We start from the raw sequence: 19486 nt of genomic DNA on the forward strand, positions 1-19486 counted from the left end.
GCACCCCCTGTCTTCTTTTCATTCTTTTCTCTCCACATCGGTACAAGCTCCGTTCACTCAAGATGGTAGAGCTGAAAAGACAATGAAAGAAAGCACCCCATCCCAGCGGTCCCGTCCCCTTTGAGCGCGGACGTGTCAACATTTTGAAAAATCCCTGATTTAACTCTGGTGCCATGTCACATATAGAAAATTTTTGGATATTCGCAACCGTAGTAAAACCAAAGACGTATATTTTTGATATTTATTTTATATATTTAAATGCCATTTTAACAAAAGAAAAAATCAACCCAAAAAATGAGTTCGCGTGTCACCTCTGACACGCGTGTCGTAGGTTCGCCATCACTGTCTAGGATGACACGCCTAGCTCAAAAGGTTCGCCATCACTGCTCCCATTTTACAGATGAAGCGATAGAGGTTCTGAAATGTGAATTACTCAGAGGGCACCACCTGATGGAGGAAGAGCTAGGGTTTGAACCCAGGACTACCTGTGTCTTACTTCGCCAGAGCCTAAGGCAGTGATGGCGAACCTTTTGAGCTCGGCGTGTCGGCATTTTGAAAAACCCTGATTTAACTCTGGTGCCCTGTCACATATAGAAATTTTTTTATATTTGCAACCATAGTAAAACAAAGATTTATATTTTTGATATTTATTTTATATATTTAAATGCCATTTAACAAAGAAAAATCAACCAAAAAAATGGGTTCGTGTGTCACCTCTGACACGCGTGTCATAGGTTCACCATCACTGGCTCACTATAGCCTCATATGCTGCTATGGTGCAAGCCACGCCCACAAGCCAATCAGGAGCGAGTATGCAAATTAACCCAAATAAGATGGCGGAGGCCACGGAACTGTAACGAATAGAAGGCTGGGTTTTGGGGGGGTTTTTTGTTTTATTGCTTAAAGTATTATAGAGTATTACACGTCTCCTTTTTTTCCCCCCTTGACATTCCCCCGGCCTCCCCTACCCCCCAGTGTCTTATGTCCATTGGTTATGCTCATATGCATGCATACAAGTCCTTCGGTTGATCTCTTACCCCGCCTCCAGCACCCCAACCCTCCCCAGCCTTCCCGCTGTAGTTTGACAGCCTGTCCAATGCTGCTCTGCCTCTGTATCTATTTTTGTTCATCAGTTTATAATGGTCTTTATTATCCATAAATGAGTGAGATCATGTGGTATTTTTCTTTCATTGACTAGCTTATTTCACTTAGCATAATGCTCTCCAGTTCCATCCATCCATATATAGTATAGAATAGCATATCGGGTAAATGGCTTCCACAGCTTTGCTGGCACATACACACTCTTTTGTTGAAATTTTCCATGACCGAAATGCAGCTGCTCAGGCAATAACAGTTAGTGGTGCTCGCTATCGCGACATGATAATCCAGTTTTTTGTGCTGTGGAGGCCATTTACCCAATATGCTACTCCATACATAACCCTATACTGTATACTTTATGAATCAATAAAAAATTTATAATTTTTAATTATAAACCTGTGTTTTCTATCAAAATTCTTGTGTGAATTTTGGGGACACCCTTAGAAGATAAACCCCAGGAAAAAAGAAAGAAAAAAAGGAGAGGCTGGGAGCTTGGCTGAGGGACCGCCCCCCCCCCCCCCCCCCCCCCCAACAAAGGGGAGCAATGCACAAATTTTTGTGCACCGGGCCTCGTGTGTGTGTGTGTGTGTGTGTGTGTGTGTGTGTGTGTGTGTGTGTTCCTAGAAAAGGGATTGCTGGGTCACAATGCAAGTACCTATGCCATTTGTTAGATGTTATCCAATTTCTCTCCAGAGGGTTGTACAAATTTGACACACACACACACACACACACCACAATTTATGAGAGTGCTCGTTTTCCCATGGCCTCTCACCAAGAGAATGTGGGTTTTTTGGTCATTGGGCTTTTGGGGTGGATTTGTTGCTGATGTTTTTGCCAGCTGGTAGGTGAGAAATGGAATCTGTGTAATTTGTCTGGCTGCTATAACAAAATATCACACACTAGGTAACTTATCAACAACAGAAATTTATTTCCCACAGTCCTGCAGGCTGGCAGTCTGAGGTTGTGGTGCCAGCACAGCGGGCTCTGGTGAAGACCCTCTTCAGGGCTGCAGGCTGCAGACTTCTCACGGTGTCCTCACGTGGTGGACGGGGCTCTCGGGTTTCTTACAAGAGCACTAATCCCACTCATGAGGGCTCCACCCTCATGATCTACTCACCTCCCAAAGGTCCACCTCCCAATGTCATCACTGTGTGCATTGGGATTTCAACTGTGAACTTGGGGCGGGGGGACACAAACACTCAGACCACAGTATTTGCATTCCTCTAACTGAGTCAATCTGAGTATTTTTCATGCCTAAGGGCCATTTTTGTAAATTGTTCACGTCTTTTTCTCATTTTTCTATTGGGTTTTTGATCCTCTGTCCTTCATGTTTTAAATAATCTTCATGCATAGTTAGGGATATTAGCCCTTTGTGACGTGTGTTGTGATTATGCTTCAAGTTTGTTGATTGTCTTTTGTCTTTGTTTATGGTGCGTGTGCTTTTGTCACATGAATTTTTTAATTTTAATTTACTCAAATGTATTCATCTTTTATTGCCCCTGGATTTTGACTCTCAGGTAGACAGCTTTCCCTACACCAAGGTTTTAAAAAAGATTTCATGCCCTAACCGGTTTGGCTCAGTGGACAGAGCGTCGGTCTACGGACTGAAGGGTCCCAGGTTCGATTCCGGTCAAGGGCATGTACCTTGGTTGCGGGCACATCCCAGTAGGGGGTGTGCAAGAGGCAGCTGATTGATGTCTCTCTCTCATCAATGTTTCTGACTCTCTATCCCTCTCCCTTCCTCTCTGTAAAAGATCAATAAAATATATTTTTTTAAAATAAATAAATAAGAATTCATCTGCGTTTCCTGCTAGTGCTTGTACGGTTTTAATGTTTACACTCAGATCCCTCACCAGGGGTTCTTAGGAATAGTGTGAGGAACGGAGCTATTTCTGACTTTTTCCAAATGGTTACCAGTCATCTCAGCTATTTATTAAAAAGTCCATCTCCAACCCAGTGATCTGAGATGGCACCTTCATCGGGTGCCGTTTCCACGTGTACTTGGGTCCACCTCGGGCTCTCTACTCTATTCCTGGTCCGTTTGTCTCTTCCTGCACCAGGACCACATAGCTTTACTTGCAGATGTTTTACAGTATGTTTGAATGTGTGGAAAGGCTAGTCCTCCATCATCGCTTTTCTTTCTCAGTGGTTTCCTGGTTATTTCTACAGGTTTGTGGGTATTTTTTACGTGAACTTTGGTCAAATGTGACTAACTTCATAAAACAGCCTATGAGGTTTCTAGTGGGATTGCATTGAATGTGTAAATTAACTTAGGGAAACTGGCATCTTTATCATGCTGAGTCCTGCCATCCCAGAATGGACTGCTCAAGTCCTACACGGTGCCTTTAACATTGTTCTTGTATAGTTTTGCACATTTCTTGCTAAATTTATTCCAAAGTATTCAATCTTCTTGTTAACATTGTGCATGGGATTTTCACTACCTTCCTAACCTCTGTGGACTGTTTGTATGTTAATTTTGTGCCCTGCTCCTTCACGGAAATCCTATTGTTTGTGTGGGTTTTGTCATTCATCCTTTGGGACAGATCACTGTATTGGAGTGAGGCTGCTGGTACCCTCCTGCCGCCCTGTGGGTTTTCCGGAGGGTATTTCAGGGTGAAAGCAGCTATGATGAGCTAATGTTTCAGGAGTGGATGGCCGTGTCTGTCCTGTTCACCAGTGTGGGCCTGGCACAGGGCCGATGCCCGGGGAGGGCTGTCAGAAGGCAGGGAGAGGCCAGAGGCCTGCTTACAGATCGCCCGGGGACTCCGGGGTGAGCAAATGATTGGCAAGGACACTGAGATAATACTTCCCTCGTAGCCCTGATGGAGAAGCAAGTTTTAAATACGAAAACGCAGGATCTCCCCCGGCCTTGGCTTGGAGCAGCCCACCAACAGCTTCCCCCTCCAGGATCTTTGCCAGTGAACGTACAAGAAAGTCCAGCCAAGTGGAGAGAGGTGGGCGGATGGGGGAGGAGCGGGAAGTACCCGCTATGTTCATCCCCCAGGTAACCCATCCCTTCCTATCTGTGCAGCCCCTCCCTGTGAGGGAAACACAGAGCCCAGGTCCAGGGGAGGGAAACACAGGACCGCAGCAGGGGGGACCTGCCCAAGGCCCTGCAGTCAGTAACCAGGGAAACTGGGGTCCTAGCCCATGTTCTGAACCCAAATCCCAAGACCCACCTACAGAGCTAAGTGGATCCCAAAGGGTAGGACTCATTTAAAACTTAGCAACTGGTCACTTCTTGTTTTTCTGGGCACTTCCAGAGATGAGCCTGGAGGGGACACAACCCCCCTCCCCATCCCCGGCTACAGACAAATCTAGGCTGTGCCTGAGGGGGCAGGGGGGTGGGAGGCCGGCTGGGCCCAGGGAGAAGGTCTGCCCAGACCGAGACAACAGACTGGAAAACCATCAGCTTGGGGTGTGAGGAGCCCCACAGCTGTGCTGCTGGCATAGGAAGCGCCCCAGAACAAACATCAGCTTTTAGGTGCAGGATTTATTGGCTGCTACAAAGCAAGATTTAAAAAAAAAAATCACATTTCCCCCAGAACAGATGCTCAGACTGAGCCATGGGAAAAACAGTGGCCCGATCACATACAAATTCGCAGAGATGGCCCCGCATGTGAAGGGTCCTGGTAGCAGGGGCTCCGCCTCCTCCAGGTTCCCAGTCAATCATTTGGGTTGCTGCCCCTCCTCCCGCCCACACAGCCCAAGAAGCAGTCCAGACAGGAAGGGCTAAAGCCAGCGTGCTTGCCCCCTTCGCCTCCCTCTGGGACGGGGAGCACCTGCCACCTATTTGGTGCCGGGTGCCACACACACAGAGGCTGGAACAAGGCCTCCCAACCTTCATTTCCACCAACCACTTCTCAGGGAGGGAGGGGTCCAGGCCTGCCTTCCCCCGAGTTCACAACTGCCCCTCCCTGTGTTTGCAACCACTGCTCTTGAGGCCTCTGCTCTCCTCCACCCTCCAGCGCTCCAAGCGCTCTGCCTGCAAGCCCGGCTTTCCCACCCAGACTGTCCCGGAGAACGCGCTTCCTTCCTCTTGCTCCCGCGTGACTCAAGGGACAGCTGTGCCTCAATGCACTGTTACAGCTGAGCGAGGCTAAGATCTATTCTGAACCAATAAAGATGGTTCATGCTTTATGGTTGAAGGTGTCCCCTGGGATCGGAAGTCTTAAGGCCCCTTGCATCTCTCCTCCCCACGACCCCCTCTCCCGGGAACAAACTCTCAGTCGCACATAAGGCCACTATGGGGTAAGGGAGCCTCGGAAGCCAGGGCTGGAGGCCCCATGCCTGCTCGGCGCTGGGCAGACCAGCCGGGGGCCACAGGCCACTTCCCTGAGAGGGAACGGCAGCAAGACCTTCATCAGCAGGAGACCAACCACCATTCGGAGCCAATGAAGAATCCTCCCACGGAGGGAAGCCCAGGTGCCCAGGTGTAAATGCCACAGTGGCCTGTGCTGAGAAACCAACGAATGCTGGCCTTGGGCCAAACACGGCACAATTTTGTGAACGTCTAGAAATGCTGATTGTCCTGAGAGCTGTTAAAATCATAAAAAAATGATGACCTTTGCCCCAGGCACTGCTGGCTCGCCCCAGGCACTGCTGGCAGATGTGGGGCTCTCAGGACGAGGCGGCCTGGGGCAGGGGAACATCTTTGGAATTGCCAGAAGGCTGGATGATGCCGACTCCCTGGCTGTGTGACCTTGGGGAGTCCCTTAGCCTCTCTGAGCTTCAACTCAGGGATGTAAGACCACTCTCACCCTCCTGTGTGGCCTGAGGGGTGAGACCAGGAGCCCAGCGTGATGTCAGCCAGCCCTTCCTCAGGGCCTCATTAGAGGGGCCCGGCAAGGCTGCGCACACTGAAAGGCATGACAAACCCAGTGGCCAGAAACCAGGAGAAAGACACCAGCAAAGGAGAAAGACCATTGGGGAAACAAATCTGGCCAGATTCAAGCCCTCCCAAGAGGAGACTTTCCACATCGCTCCCAAGGGCTCACTTGGCAGAAGCGGGCATTTTTCTGGCAGGATCTTTCCTGTCCTATGGACCATGTGTCCGATTCCCTGGAGTTAATATCCGGTCCCGGTTTTGTTCAAAGAGTTCAAACATTTTCTGCATGTCGTGGTCAGCCTCAATCACCTGGAAATTAAACACACAGTCACAGCCTGCGCTCGGCTTCAGCACCCTCCTCCCTTCAAAGATGAAGAGAGAGCTGGAGGCAGGAGGAGGCAGCGAGAGGCAGGTTAAAGCCAAACCTGCCCGTTCTAGGTCCATCTAAATTCTCGGCTCTATCTTCACTTAAGAATCCGCTACGGTTGTCCCTGCAGCGAGCTCATAAATGAGGTTCTTCTCATCATTTTATACCGTCTCATTTTCTACAATGAGGGGAAAACTGTACTGTATTTTTAAAACCCACTATAATAATGTCTCACTTCCCAGGAACCTCACTGCCTGGAAGAGCCATGAGTGGAAGTGTCTGAGCAGCCCAAACAGATGTCCCCAAGGCCAGGGGCAATGTCTGTGCACGGCCCTCCCGCAGGTCCACGCTGCATTCCTTTCCTTGCAGTCTTAGGTGGCCAGTGCTGCCTGCAGAGATGCAGCAGCAGCAAATCAAAAACAAGGGGATTGAGAAGCAAGATCACGGACGGGGCAGACACAGCAATCGAGTTAGAAACGGCGAGTGTCAGCAGGAGAAAGAAGGGTGACCGTAAAAAGCAAGCACAGGAGCTCCGAGATATCAGTAACCTGGGCCAACAGTGCTGCACCTCAGCACCTGCTCAAGGCATCGCTGTGCGCCCGCCCAGAACAGCACGTGACGGTCCTCGGATGCCCCGAGTCACCGAGGAAAGGTGCAGCGAGGCTCCGAGCCCGCCAGCCACTGGAGAAGGGACTGTTGCATCAGAAAGACCACCATCCCAGATGGTTAAGGCCAAAACCCGCGGCTAGAGGCTTTAGCCATTAGAACATTCCTTCGCTGATGATGCTGGGTAAGTGAGATGCTGCTGTGGCCACGGTGTAATGACACTGAGTCAAATCACCTTCTCGCGGGTCTGTCCAAGTCACTGAGACTCGTCCAGAACGGGGACTGGGAGGGGGAAAGCCACCCTCCCACCCTTCCACCCTCCCTGCTTCCTTCCTCCACATTCCCGAGCGCTGCAGGACTCGGCCCCTCCCCAGCCTGCAGAGTGGCCGACATTCCTGGGCCATTTCTACAAAAGTCTCCTGCCCTATCAGGAGGACTTACCAGAACAGGGGCCACTATAGGGAAAAGGTCCCCTTTGGTGAGCCATTCCTCGTAGAGGTGGTGAATAGCATCCAGGTATTCCTGCCGGGAAACACACACACAGGCCGCTGAAGCACGAGGGAGCGAGCACGCCTCTCCCACCCAGGGTCTCGGGCAGGTAGGGTGGGTGTCACTGACCATGGGCAGTGGCTTGGACAGAGAAGCCCACGAAAACCAACCTGGCTCAGGCGGACTGTGAAAGTGCAGCTGCTCACTCCGACGGCCAGCCCAGCCCAGGCCTCGGGTGCACGCAGCTGGGCTTTCCACATACCCTCCCAGCGGAATTCTCTCATTACTGCCTTTTTTTTTTTTTTAACAGCGGAGCCACCAGTTCCTTTGGGGGAGGGAGGTCCAGGGCCCAGCATCCCAGCCCTGGGCAGCCTGAACCTTTCCCTCCCACCAAGAGGAACGTGACCCTCAGTGGCCTAGGAGCCCCACTCCCACAGCCCAAACCTACGGATATTCTAGACCAGGGATGGGGAACCTTTTTTTCTGCCAAGGGCCACTTGGATATTTATAACATCATTTGTGGGCCATATATAATTATAAGTTAAAAATCAGCCTGCTCTATTTGGTCAAACATTGAATTAACTCGCCCCTAATGCCTTGGCAGGGCCAGACCAAATGATTTCTCGGGCCTTATCCTGGCCGGACATTCCCCGCCCCTGGCCTAAACCGTGATGAGGCCCTGAAGGGCTTGGGGCTGGGACTGCACACGTGGTGTCCTGCACTGGAAACATCACCCGGGCAGCAGGGTGGAGGCTGGATTTCAGAGGCAGATGTGGGGAGTGGGGGGCCAGGGCAAGGAGAGCAGTTAAACAACCCCAACCAGAGTCAATGTGGCCTTGAGCCGGACCCCGGAGGCTGAAGCAGTTAAGCAGCCACCAGTGAGCGTCGCCTCCGAGCCGGGCACAGCACTACGCACTGGGGATGCAGCCGTGAGCGAGAGGGCAGGTTCCAGAACGGATCCAGAGGGCACGGAGGCAAGCTGCCTTCAGGAGGCGGCCAGCCAAGCCCTGGTGATGCCTGGGCAGGGACGGGGGAGGGTGCCCACCGCTGAGTCTGGGACACAGGAAGTGAAGCAGATCTGGACTCGGGGACTCCAGCCACAGAGGAAGTCAGAGTTCCCCCTCTGAGACGCTCGGTTCCTGTTTCCCTCTCTGTGACAGCAGCACCGGGTCTCCCGGAGGGTGGGGCCAGGCTGGGGTGCTGGTGGCTCCCAGTTCATCTCTCACCAGGTCAAAGGGCTCTTACCAGTGGGATGACCTTCTCCTCGTCCCTGCACCTCATCTTTAACCTCTGATAGCAGGTTTCGGGAGTGGTCCGGAGATACACTGCGATTGAAAAGACACATGTGGCTCTAACGGCTGTTCACGGCTTGGAAGTGAAAGCCAAGGAGAAGGGGAAGAAGGCGGTGGGCGAGTCCTGGAGAGAAACACCTGCCGGCCTCTCGGAGCAGGAGACACGGCCAAGGCCGGCTCACAGCTCCACCACCGACCAGCTGTGTGACCTGACAGGCACCCTGACCACATCCCGACTCTCATTCCCTTTCAATGTCATGAGCCCCATTGGGTCACCGTGAGGCTCAATAAGGCTCCTGACATAGAGCTTAGCACAGGGCCCAGCCCCCGGTGGGTCTCAGTTCATGTCTAGGTCAGAGGTGACACGCAAACGCATTTTGTTGGTTGATTTTTCTTTGTTAAATGGCATTTAAATATATAAAATAAATATCAAAAATATAAATATTTTTATACTATGTTTGCAAATATCAAAAAAATTCTATATGTGACAGGGCACCAGAGTTACGTTAGGGTTTTTCAAAATGCTGACACGCCGAGCTCAAAAGGTTCGCCATCACTGGTCTAGGTTTTTCATCTCCTCCCTCCCTTACAAACTAAAAAAAACACCAAATCACAGTGGACCCACCAAGTCACAGGGAGAACAGCCTGAGGAACAAAGGCCAGGCGCTTCTCCAGGAGGGACCAGGGCCCCCCCCCCTTCCATCTGCCCTTGGGCACAAGCCTGAATTGTGGGGAAAGAAGCACCACAGTAAGGGCCCGGCCCCCGCCCTGCCGGCTGGTTGGAAACCTTGTCAAGCTCATCCTCACGGGGCCCAGGGGAGGGAGACCCAGGAGGGAAGTCAGGACAGGCCTGGGCCGTCTCACCTATCAAATCCACGGACACATCGATGTTCCTCACGATCCAGTCATACCATTCCGACAGAACCACATAGTCCACTTCGGGCATCTTCCCGCTGCAATGAGGCGTGAGGGCTCTGCTTACCCACAGGGGAGCTTCTGGGAGGCGCCATTCCCCAAAAGTAACTGCAGTGGCCTTGGTTGAAGGGCACTGCCAAGGGCACCCCAGTGTGACCCACACGGCAGCGGGCGCGTGGTGATGACAAGGACCTTCACACCTCCGGCCTCCGCCGCCCGGCGAAGGGCTGTGGGGTAAGGCAGCACGAGTCGTGGCACTGCCCGATGAAAACCCATTTCGAGTTCAAACTCCCAACAGAGAAAGGGGCTCTGAGGCCTGTCCCCCGAGAACAGGGATGGTGCTCGGGTTAGGAGGTGGCACAACAAACCAACTTCACCTCTAGAAATTCATTCTGTGGGACTAATCACGGATGTCCACATAGCACTGTTTAAAATAATGAAAAACTAAACCTTGGGCCTGGTGGGCATGGCTCAGGGGTTGAGCACTGACCTATGAACCCGGAGGTCACAGTTCAGTTCCCTGTCAGGGCACATGCCCGGGTTGCAGGCTTGATCCCCAGGGTGGAGGCGTACGGGAGGCAGCCGATCGATGATTCTCTCTCATCGTGGATGTTTCTATGTCTACCTCTCCCTTCCTCTCACTGAAATTAATAAAAACATATTAAAAAAAAAACTAAACCTTGATACTTCTATAGAAGAGAAAACCATGCAGTAACTGAAAGATGATGCTGTAAAATAATATTCAATGACATTCAGATGCTCATAATTCAATGAAGACAGCAGGATACAAAACTGTGCATGATGTGAATAAAGTTTGTCATAGAAGCAAAAAAAAACAAAAACTGTGCATAACCCAACCAAATGTTTTAAGGTATTCGTCCACACAGTTTGAAAAAAGACTAAAAAGAGAAACACCAAAATGTTAAAAGTGCTTTTCTCTGACCTGGGGGATTCTGTGAGACTTTATTTTTTTCTTTATACTTTGCTGTATTTCCCAAAATTTAACAACAGATTCATTCTCACACCAGGAGTGGGGTCAGGGAGACTGTACGTACTTAAAGTGTAAACTGGAAAAGAAAGGAAGGAAGGGAAGAGGGGAAGGAAGGAGGAGCCGAGGTGCGGAGAGAGACCTGGCGTCCGCCCGGCTCCTGCGGATTTCCTCGCCCGGAGGACACAACAGGAAAGACAAGAAGGCCGACCGCAGCTGGAGAAACAGACCTCAACAGCTGGGGGACCCTCCAAGGCCCAGGGGAGGAATTCCCCCTTTTAACATCCATCTCCGACCCACTCAGAACTGGGCTTGGTGAGAGCAACCGCAAGGAGAGTGGGGGGCCCGAGCAGTGTGCAGGGGGGCCCCCAAAGGGATGTCAGCCAGTGGGTGCTGTTTTGTGGTTTTCCTCTTGGGAACTCTGCCTGCTCCTCCCACTCCCCACCCTCCCCTCTCCTCCCCTCCGCCCCCCACCATCTGCCTGGAAAATGGCGTGCCGAGCGCCCCACACAGGCCACTGCTTTGCTTTCCAGGGAACACAGATGACAGAGCCTCCACAGAAAATCCAAAGGCCCAACTCACCAACGGTGAGCTGAGGGCTTTCATGAGCCTCCCCTGAGAGCAAGTGGCACAATCGAGGCCTAGGGTCCCTGTAACCCTGCTGACTGTTTGTACGGCACAGCTTGTGGCCACCTTCGCCCTGAGGCCCAGAGAGCCCCCAGTTTATACAGCACAAGTCCGGAAAGAAACCTCACACTCAATGTCAGTCACCTTGTATGCGTATTTTCTTCTGTTATCACAAGACCGTGTGAGGCCATTCATAGATGAGGAAAACTGAGGCTCAGAGAAGCTCAACTCTGGGCAGGGATCCAAGCCCGACTTTCTGTGGCCCCCAAACCCAGTGGTTCTTCGTTGTATCACTCGCCCTCCCTGGTCTGACCCAGGGGCTGGTCTGGGTCATGTCCTGGGCTCGAGAGAAGCCACGGCTCGGGACCCAGGCCACGAGTCCCCACTGGGACTACAGCGGGGAGGAGGCCAAGCCCCAGGGCCAGTCGGGGAGGCAGGAGGACCTGCCTGTGTTCCAAACTCAGGGTCATTTTTGTTGTTAATCCTCACCCCAGGGTATTTTTTCCCATTGATTTTTTTTCCCAGGGGAGCGTGCGAATGCAGTCCCTCACTACCACAAATCACGCCGTCGAGTTTCCCACACTTGGGGAAGTCGCAGGGGTCAGCACATCTGGGTGCCATGGGTAAGCCTCGCCCTGGAAACCACCTTCCTGACCATGGCACCTCTAGGTAAGTACCCCATTGATGTTTTAAAGAGCAGAAGGCTGGGGGGAGGAGAGAAAGAGAGAAACATCATGTGTGAGAGACACACATCTTCCTCTTCAGGATAGCACACAGCCCCAGGGCCTAACTGCACTGATATTCTGCCCACCCCTAACTGGCTGGGGCAGGGGTGGCTGGGGGGGTGGGGGGGACTGGAAGAGGCAGCCTCCACCTAGAACTGCTCACTTGTTTGAGACCCAAAAGGCAAGACCACCCTTCAAGAAATCCTGCTTTGGTGGAGGCAGAATTCCAATCTGTGGGCTTTTCTGGGCACCTGAGCCTGCAACCAATGCCGACTGTAAGGCCTGGCTCCCCCCCCCCCCCCCGCCCCCGATTCTAAGCCAAGGCTGCAAGAGCTTCTGAGAAAGAGAAAAAGATCAGCCCCAACGCCAAAGGGGCAGCGGCCACTAGCCTCCTGCCTTGTGAAAGGACTGTCCCCACACAAGCTCCCAGGTGGGAACGAAAACATCCTCCTCCAGGTCCAGGCAGAGGATCCAGCCAAACCCAGTTCCCAGCCCCGTCTGGACTAGGCTCAACGCGGAAGCAATCTGTCTGGGGGACAGATGCCTCTCAGAACATCTGCTTTCTCAGTCACACATCACTGCACGCCCCGCTGCCTCGGGAGAAGCGAGAGGTGGGAGGAGGGTGACTGAAGAAAGCCCACGGCCTAGTCTTCCTCCCACTTGTCACTTTAGTCCGGCTAAAAGCACTTTTCGCTTTGCCTCCAAAAAGAAAACCTCTGGCTGCCCCGATCCTGAACTGGGAATGAACTCGGAGACCCTGAAACAAAGGTAACACAACAACCCCCCCCCAACCAAAACCTGAGGCAACACATGTGGAATGAAGAGCAGGCAGGCAGGAACCCCGGACGCCCAGCCCAAAGACAGCCTCACCTGCAGGCTGGGCTCCTGCTTTCAGGACTAAAGGCCAAGAGGCTCCCCCAGGGACAAAACTCCAGAGGAAAAGGAACAAGCATGGGGACAAGGGTTCCTTGAAGGCCACCTGGCTGCCGGTTCCTCTGAGGCCCTGCCCCTCCAAGTGTGACCCCAACCAGCAGGATGGTGGCTGCCTGGTGGCGTTAGACATGCAGGCTCTCGGGCCCCACCCTGGACGAGGAAGCAGCGCCTGCATGTTGACCTGAGGCACAGTGATCTATGGGCAATGCCGACTGTAAGGCCTGGCTCCCCTGACCCAGCACTTTGGGGGCTCCAATAGGCCCAAAGCTTCTGGCCTTATTAACGAGAGGAATCTAGATACCCCCACACACACACTTCCTCATGGCTGCTGCCCCTCACAGCAGGTGCATGACAGCTCCCCCAGCCAATCAGGAAGGGGCACTGCTTTCCAATCCCATCTCAACTCCTGATCAGTCAACACAGAGCAGTCCGGAGGGTGCCAAGGGGAAGGACAGGTGAAGACGACAATGAGCTCCTGCCCAGGGTCCCTGCTCTGCCCCTTGACCACTGGGAAGACAGATAAGCTGGCCCAGTTCCCAAGTGAGTCCCTGCACTGGGAACGTGCTTCTCAGTGCTGCGCCCTTGTTCTCTGCCTCCGGAACTTGGGGACTCTGGAGTGTGTGGCTAAAGGTGGGGGTACTCCAAGCCACATGCTAAGCAGGATGTTTGTTACAGATACAAACCAAAGAGCATGTTATGGGCTAGAAGGCAAAATCCAATGACTTTCTAACATCAAGAGGAAATGTCACAGAAATGTCCGGTTTGTTAGCAGCCTGCTTGGGGCCACAGGGGCTGGGAGGACAAGTGGGGAGTCAGCGGCCTGCGTGATCTTTCCTCTGCCCTCTGAGGACTCAGGGAAAGGGCTTGAGGAGTACAACCTTCTCACATCTCCCTGGAACCACAGTGGTGGGTGGCCTGGCCCGCCACGGTGCACGGTGCTCCCAGCAGCCCCTGGAGCACTTGGGCCCACACCCCGACCCACAGCCTCTGGCTTCATCAAGTGAGACCAGAACTGGTCTTGACTGAGGTTCCAACAAGGTCTGCAGGGGAATCCATGCCCTCTGGGGGCCGTATGAGCTTAAAAGCGTAAGATTCCAAGAACAGAAATAAGGACACTGTACATTTCTCCCATGGTTCTTTGTCCCAGGGAAACCCTAATCACAGATGCCAGGCTTCCTGGGAGGGGCAGCGGGGAATAAAATCACCAGGGCAGGAAAGCAGCCCAAAAAGATTAAACACTACAGCCTTTCCCTACCTTCCCCACAAATATCATGCACACTGTGCTGGACTGACTGTTCTAGGCGCTCCAAATCTTCACCTCCCTATATCCTCCTACTTTGCCACATAACCCACAAAGGCCCTCCCACCTCTCAGACTGGGTCAGCTGTGTGACCAGCTTTGATCAACGGGATGTTAGCAAATGTGAAGCTAAGGCCTGGAAAAGCAATCGTGCATCTCAGCTGGCGCTTCTGCCTTCTGCCATCACCATGAGGAGTGAATGCCCAGGCTAGCTTGCTGGTCCCAGGAGGAGGACGAGAGGCAAGAGAAAGAGAGATGAGTCACCTCCTCACCCTTCCCAGGGCTATCCTAGACCAGCCATTCCCCAGACATATCAGGGAGTCCGGCCAAGGTCAGCAGAGCCGCCTGGCCGACCACCCTACATGACTGAGCAGTCAGTGTAGACAGCTGCCTGCCACTGAGGTTTTGAGGTTGTTTGTTACACAGCATTACTATGGCAATAGGTAGCTGATACAACACAGTAGGTACTCAACTACCATTTGGGTAAACAAGTTCCAATTTCATTTTGAACAAATTAATACAATATCAACAGTGCAAACTATGATACCTTCTATACAGGTTTTCTACAAAAATGTATCTTGCGCTGTGAATCGACCGCTCCATTAACCGTACAGGTGACGTCTAAAATAAAACAAAAAATGATTCACTAAGTCAGGCAAAGAGGAGGAGGTCAGGAGGGCTTGAAGCATGCCTGCACTCCCCCTGACTGTGCTCTATGCTGAATACAAGAATCGAGAAGTCGAAAAAAAAAAAAAAAGAATCGAGAAGCTCACACAGGCCCAGCTGTGTTCCTCCCTCAGCCTGCACCCTCCCCAGACCCGGAAGCTCGGTGGCCAGAGCAGCAGTGCTGGGGCCAGGGCTCGTCAGCAGCAGCCTCCTGCACAGGAGTGGAGAGCCTCGCGGGATGGTGGGTTCAGGGAAGTGCTGTTCAGCAAAGCGGTGTCGAGTGCAAAGTGTGGACCTAAACAGGGTGCCTTTGCTTATGCAGAGGCATCTGAAAGCCTGAGGCAGAGCCCAGAGAGGGGTCCAGGTGACATTAGGGGACTCTGCCATCAGTGCTCCAGGGTCGGGCTTTCTGGAGCCCCACAGGCTGCAAGCCCTGCCAATGGCTCCCCTTTCTCTCAGGCTGTGTGGAGGCCACTGCAGCCTTTGGAAACAGGGAAGGGCTGTGCCCAGCAGGAAGGAGGACGCACTGACTCCGCCCATCTGTGCAGGTTGCTCACACTGTCCACAGTGCCCCACAGGGAAGCAGGAAGAGCTCTTACCCTGGACACCAAGTGGGCAAACACTGCTGTCACTCAGCATGGTACGCATGCACCCACAGCACCCATGGGACCTGAGCCAGCAGATCAGGGTGAGATTCAAAACCATGACCCAGGAATTTCCTAACCCTCCTCCCTGTGCATCTATCTGTCCATTGTCTTCCCTTCTATTTTCCCATTCTCTCCTTCCTTATCACTCTCCACTACCCATCTTCTGCTAGCTTCCCACACATCCATCTCTCTTTCTGTTCATCTTATGGGTCTCCTCCATGGGATGTCCCGTTACACTCAGGTATGATAGATACTTTTCAGGTTTGCAAGTGACTACCGCTCAGGAAAAGTAGGGTGAGCACAGGGCCAAGTGCCAACCTCAGATCCTCTAACCGCATCATTTAGACAGACATTTGGGGGGATAGAAATTCAAATCGCTCTGCTCATTATCTACACGGATTTGTAGAAGATTGACAGCTATGGTTGCAAGTGCCCCACCCTTGATCAAACCACCCAAGTGGCTGCATCAGTGTAACTGGCTGTAGGGATCACTTCTTTTTTATTTTTAGGGTAGGGGTAGGCAATGGGGGAGGAGGTAAGGGGGTGCCGGAGACGGGCGGGAGCTAGTAGGGTCGGGATGGGAGAAAACCTGGTGTAGGGGTCACTTCTTGGAGAGCCCCCGCGGCCGGCCTCTTAGGTTGCACTTGCAGTTCTGAACCACAGGTGCCAATCGGGATCTCCCCAGCCAGCCTTTCTCCTAAGAGACTCTGCCCTCTTCACATTCCCGCTGATGGAAGAGGCCCGAGGAGCCGGTTTGTGCTCCATGACTTTCCCAACACCTGATTGGCCCGGGGCTGGACCCCTGACCCTAGCTGAGCCAATCAGATTTTTTTCTCTCAAGAATTGTGAAGTTTAGAGAGAGGTTCTCAAACATGCAAACAAAGCGTGCATTAAAATCACCCGGGGAGCTTGATAAAACACAGATTGCTGGGCCTCGTCTCCAGAATTTCTCATTTGACAGGTCCAGGACGGGGCCAGAAAATGTGCCTTTCTAACAAGTCCTGGTCCAGGGCCACACTTTGAGAGGAACTGAGTTAAACGGTGGTGAGCCCAGTCATGGTTGGGTCATGAAGACTCAGGCTCACAGTGGTGTCATAGCAACTTCTTGACTAGCTGAGGCTGCTGGGGCGGGGGGGGGGCGGGGGGGGGCCTCTGAGAGCTGCAGAACAGAGACCTCGGCCCAAGACAGAGAAGGCTGAGCAGCGCTGAAGGCCCAGGAGTGAGGCCTCCTTGCGAGGGCCCCCTTCCTGGCAGTCACAGAGCCCTCATCGGAAGACAATGTTCGAAGGTTGAACCCAAGCATCTGAAGGTACCTGCGGACAAGTGCGCTGTTCCAGCATGGTGAGCTGCACGTATGTCTGCAGCGTGAGGCCCCATCGACAGGCATCACGGTACATCAGACCCTGCAGAAGGGAGAACGCAGCAACTTACCTCAACGTGCTCTATCTATGAGACTCTGGTCATTCTGGTCACCGATAGCCATCTCGTAATACCTACGTGGGCTGAAGTGGGGCCAGACATAAACCCAGAGTGGACAGAGACAGACACTGGAGTACTTATAAGACAGCCCAGCAACAGCAGTAACGGGAGCCTATAGAAAGTCCCCAGGGAACATCCATTCAGTCACTCAACAATGTTCATTGAGCCCCTGGAGTCTGTTCTCCATCCAGCAGCCAACGTGAGCTTCTTAAACCTAAACCAGTTCTCGTCATTCCCCTGCTCAGAACCTTCCAGGGACTTCCCACTGAATTCCAAATGAAACCCGAAGCCCTTACCAAGGCCCACAGAGCCCCAGACAACCACTTCCATCTTCTCGCGTCTCCTACCATTCTTCCTCTGGCTCAGGAACTTCCAGCACACGAGCCTCCCTAGTGTCACCCGGACACCGACCACATTCCCACCTCGGGGCCTCTGCACCTGCTATGCCCTGCCTGAAGGCACTTCCTCCAGGCATGTGCGTTGCTCACTCCCCCACTCTGTTTAGGTCTCTGCTCAAATGTCACCTAAGCAGAGACGCTGTCCCCAGCTCTCCTGTGTGAAACAGAAGCCCCGCCCCCTCACACTCTCCTGCCTGTAGATACAAAACACTTCATGCTCCATATGCCACTTACTAAGAGTCTTACTCTTCCACGTTTTTTATTTTCTTTCTTGGCGTTAACTGATAAAACTCCATCTCTGTATTCAGAACTGCAGGCTTCTATGAACCAGGTCACCGTTTGGTTCCCCGGTCGGGACACATGGGTAGGTTGCAAGCTTGATCCCCAGTAGGGGGCATGCAGGAGGCGGCCAATCAATCATTCTCCTTCATCACTGATCTCTCTCTCTCTCCCTCTCTTCCTCTCTCACATCAATAAAAATCTATTTTTAAATAAAAAAAGAAAGAAAACTACAGGCTCCTAACTTCGGGTAAAAGAAAACCTCAGAAAGGTTGGGAGAAGCACTCCCTCTACCTTCTACATTAGAAAGCCAATTCAGATAGGGATGGACTGAGACTTTTCACTAAACTACCAATCTTGACCTTCCCCCCGGACTAGAAACTTATGCAAAAATATCTAATTCTGTTATATTTGTTATTACAAAACTGTCATTGGAAATGCTCTTTGAACCACGGATACTCCGAGCTCTGAGCCTGGGACTGTGCCCTGTGAACTGTCACCATAATCCCTCAAGTCTGCACCTCCAGCTGTCTCAGTAACCCAGCCCTGGATGCTCCCGGTTTCCTACAGAATGAGGATGTTTCTGAGGCTTTTCTGTGAGGCCCAGAGAGAAAGACTGGCCTTCTGTCTCCTCCCACATGCACAGAGGTGAAAAGTCTGTTCATGTCTCTGGGATTCTTTATTCAAAGACTCTTGAGAGTTTCTGCCTTATTTAAATAATATCCTTATACCTGCTTTAGATTTCTTCATAGCTCCAATCACTACTTGCCATATCATTCATTTAACTGTCTTCTGCCTCCCAAACCAGAATATTAGGGCCAGGAGAGCAGGTGCAGGCAACAACTAGTGGTTGAATGAATAACAGAAGAAGCACCTACTAAGTGCTCAGCAGTGTGCTACATTCTAGCAAACAACAGTGAGCCAAATTAGACACAGTCCCTGCCCTGTGGAACTCAAGAGTCTAAGAACCACACCAGGGGAGTCCACTGTGTTGCTAGAAATGAGGGGACCCTAGAGGCTCCCTCTAGTCCCAGGTTCAAACCTAGGTCTATCATTTACCAGTGTGAGACCTTGGCAACATATTTCAGTTAGTTTCCTTGCCTGAAGCTGGTCATCCCTACATCAGGGGGCAGGCTCCCAGACCAGCAGCCCTTTCTTAAGCTCCCTCTTACAGGACAAGACTCCAGCCTTCACGTGCACGCAGCCAGAGCAGAGCCTTCAGAAGGGGGAAGGAGAACCAGGGGCACAAGCACACCAGAGCCCCTGCTTGCTAGGTCCACCCTTGGGAAAGCAGACAGAAAGCCGCAGGGTGAGCCTGAGGCAGCCCCTGGGCATTGCCAAGTGCAACTCCAAATCAGAGGTTTACCAAGGAAACTGGTTACTTAGAGAGGATGGGTCCTGGGGAGGCCAGGCCTGAGAAGACCTGGTTTCTAACGGGTTTCTTCCAGGAGAGGGTGGGAGGAGAAGGAGCAGCGGGAGGCAGACACCCCGGGAACCAAGGCTGACACCTGAGATCGTCTGGGATCACCGACAGGAGGTCGCTGGGCTCTGCACCTGCCCAGCCCAGTCTCCAAGATCCCTGACCTCAGAACACCTTCATGCGGCCACGGCCACTTTCCATTTGTCTCCTCCTTCCCCGCCCCCAGCCCAGCTAAGAGCGTGGGGATTGCCTGGGCAGGGGGCGGGCTCAGGCACCACCAGTCACTCAAGAGGAAGCTGGTGGTTCACGCGGAAACAGCACACTCACCAGAGGATTGTGGCCACGGACATCTCTCCACTTGTGCACAGGCTCCGGGAATCACCTGCAGGGAAAGGAAACATCAAAGGGCTGCTGCTCCTCTGAGCCGAGC

General features: G+C 52.5%; 1 protein-coding gene and 1 pseudogene across 3 annotated transcripts in view; both read right to left on the reverse strand.

Annotated features, from left to right (window-relative positions):
- Positions 1–4571: 4571 nt before the first annotated feature.
- TK2 (thymidine kinase 2, mitochondrial) overlaps positions 4572–19486 on the reverse strand; it is a 20770-nt gene continuing 5855 nt past the window's right edge. For 2 of the 3 annotated variants that reach the window (XM_014464883.2, XM_006099371.3), the window contains exons 3-9: positions 19384–19438; positions 16794–16883; positions 14715–14788; positions 9545–9633; positions 8634–8713; positions 7341–7421; positions 4572–6235 (exon numbers count right to left, since the gene is read on the reverse strand). In XM_014464883.2, the coding sequence (XP_014320369.1) occupies positions 6137–6235; positions 7341–7421; positions 8634–8713; positions 9545–9633; positions 14715–14788; positions 16794–16877 (507 nt within the window). In that variant the 5' untranslated portion in view covers positions 16878–16883; positions 19384–19438 and the 3' untranslated portion in view covers positions 4572–6136. Of the gene's footprint in view, positions 6236–7340; positions 7422–8633; positions 8714–9544; positions 9634–14714; positions 14789–16793; positions 16884–19383 lie in introns of all 3 variants that reach the window. The other variant, XM_023763107.1, reaches the window with a different exon arrangement.
- On the reverse strand, positions 11733–11887 carry LOC111828061 (annotated as a pseudogene).

Source organism: Myotis lucifugus, unplaced genomic scaffold (assembly GCF_000147115.1).
Source record: "Myotis lucifugus unplaced genomic scaffold, Myoluc2.0 scaffold_274, whole genome shotgun sequence".
In the NCBI taxonomy this organism is placed as follows: domain Eukaryota; kingdom Metazoa; phylum Chordata; class Mammalia; order Chiroptera; family Vespertilionidae; genus Myotis; species Myotis lucifugus.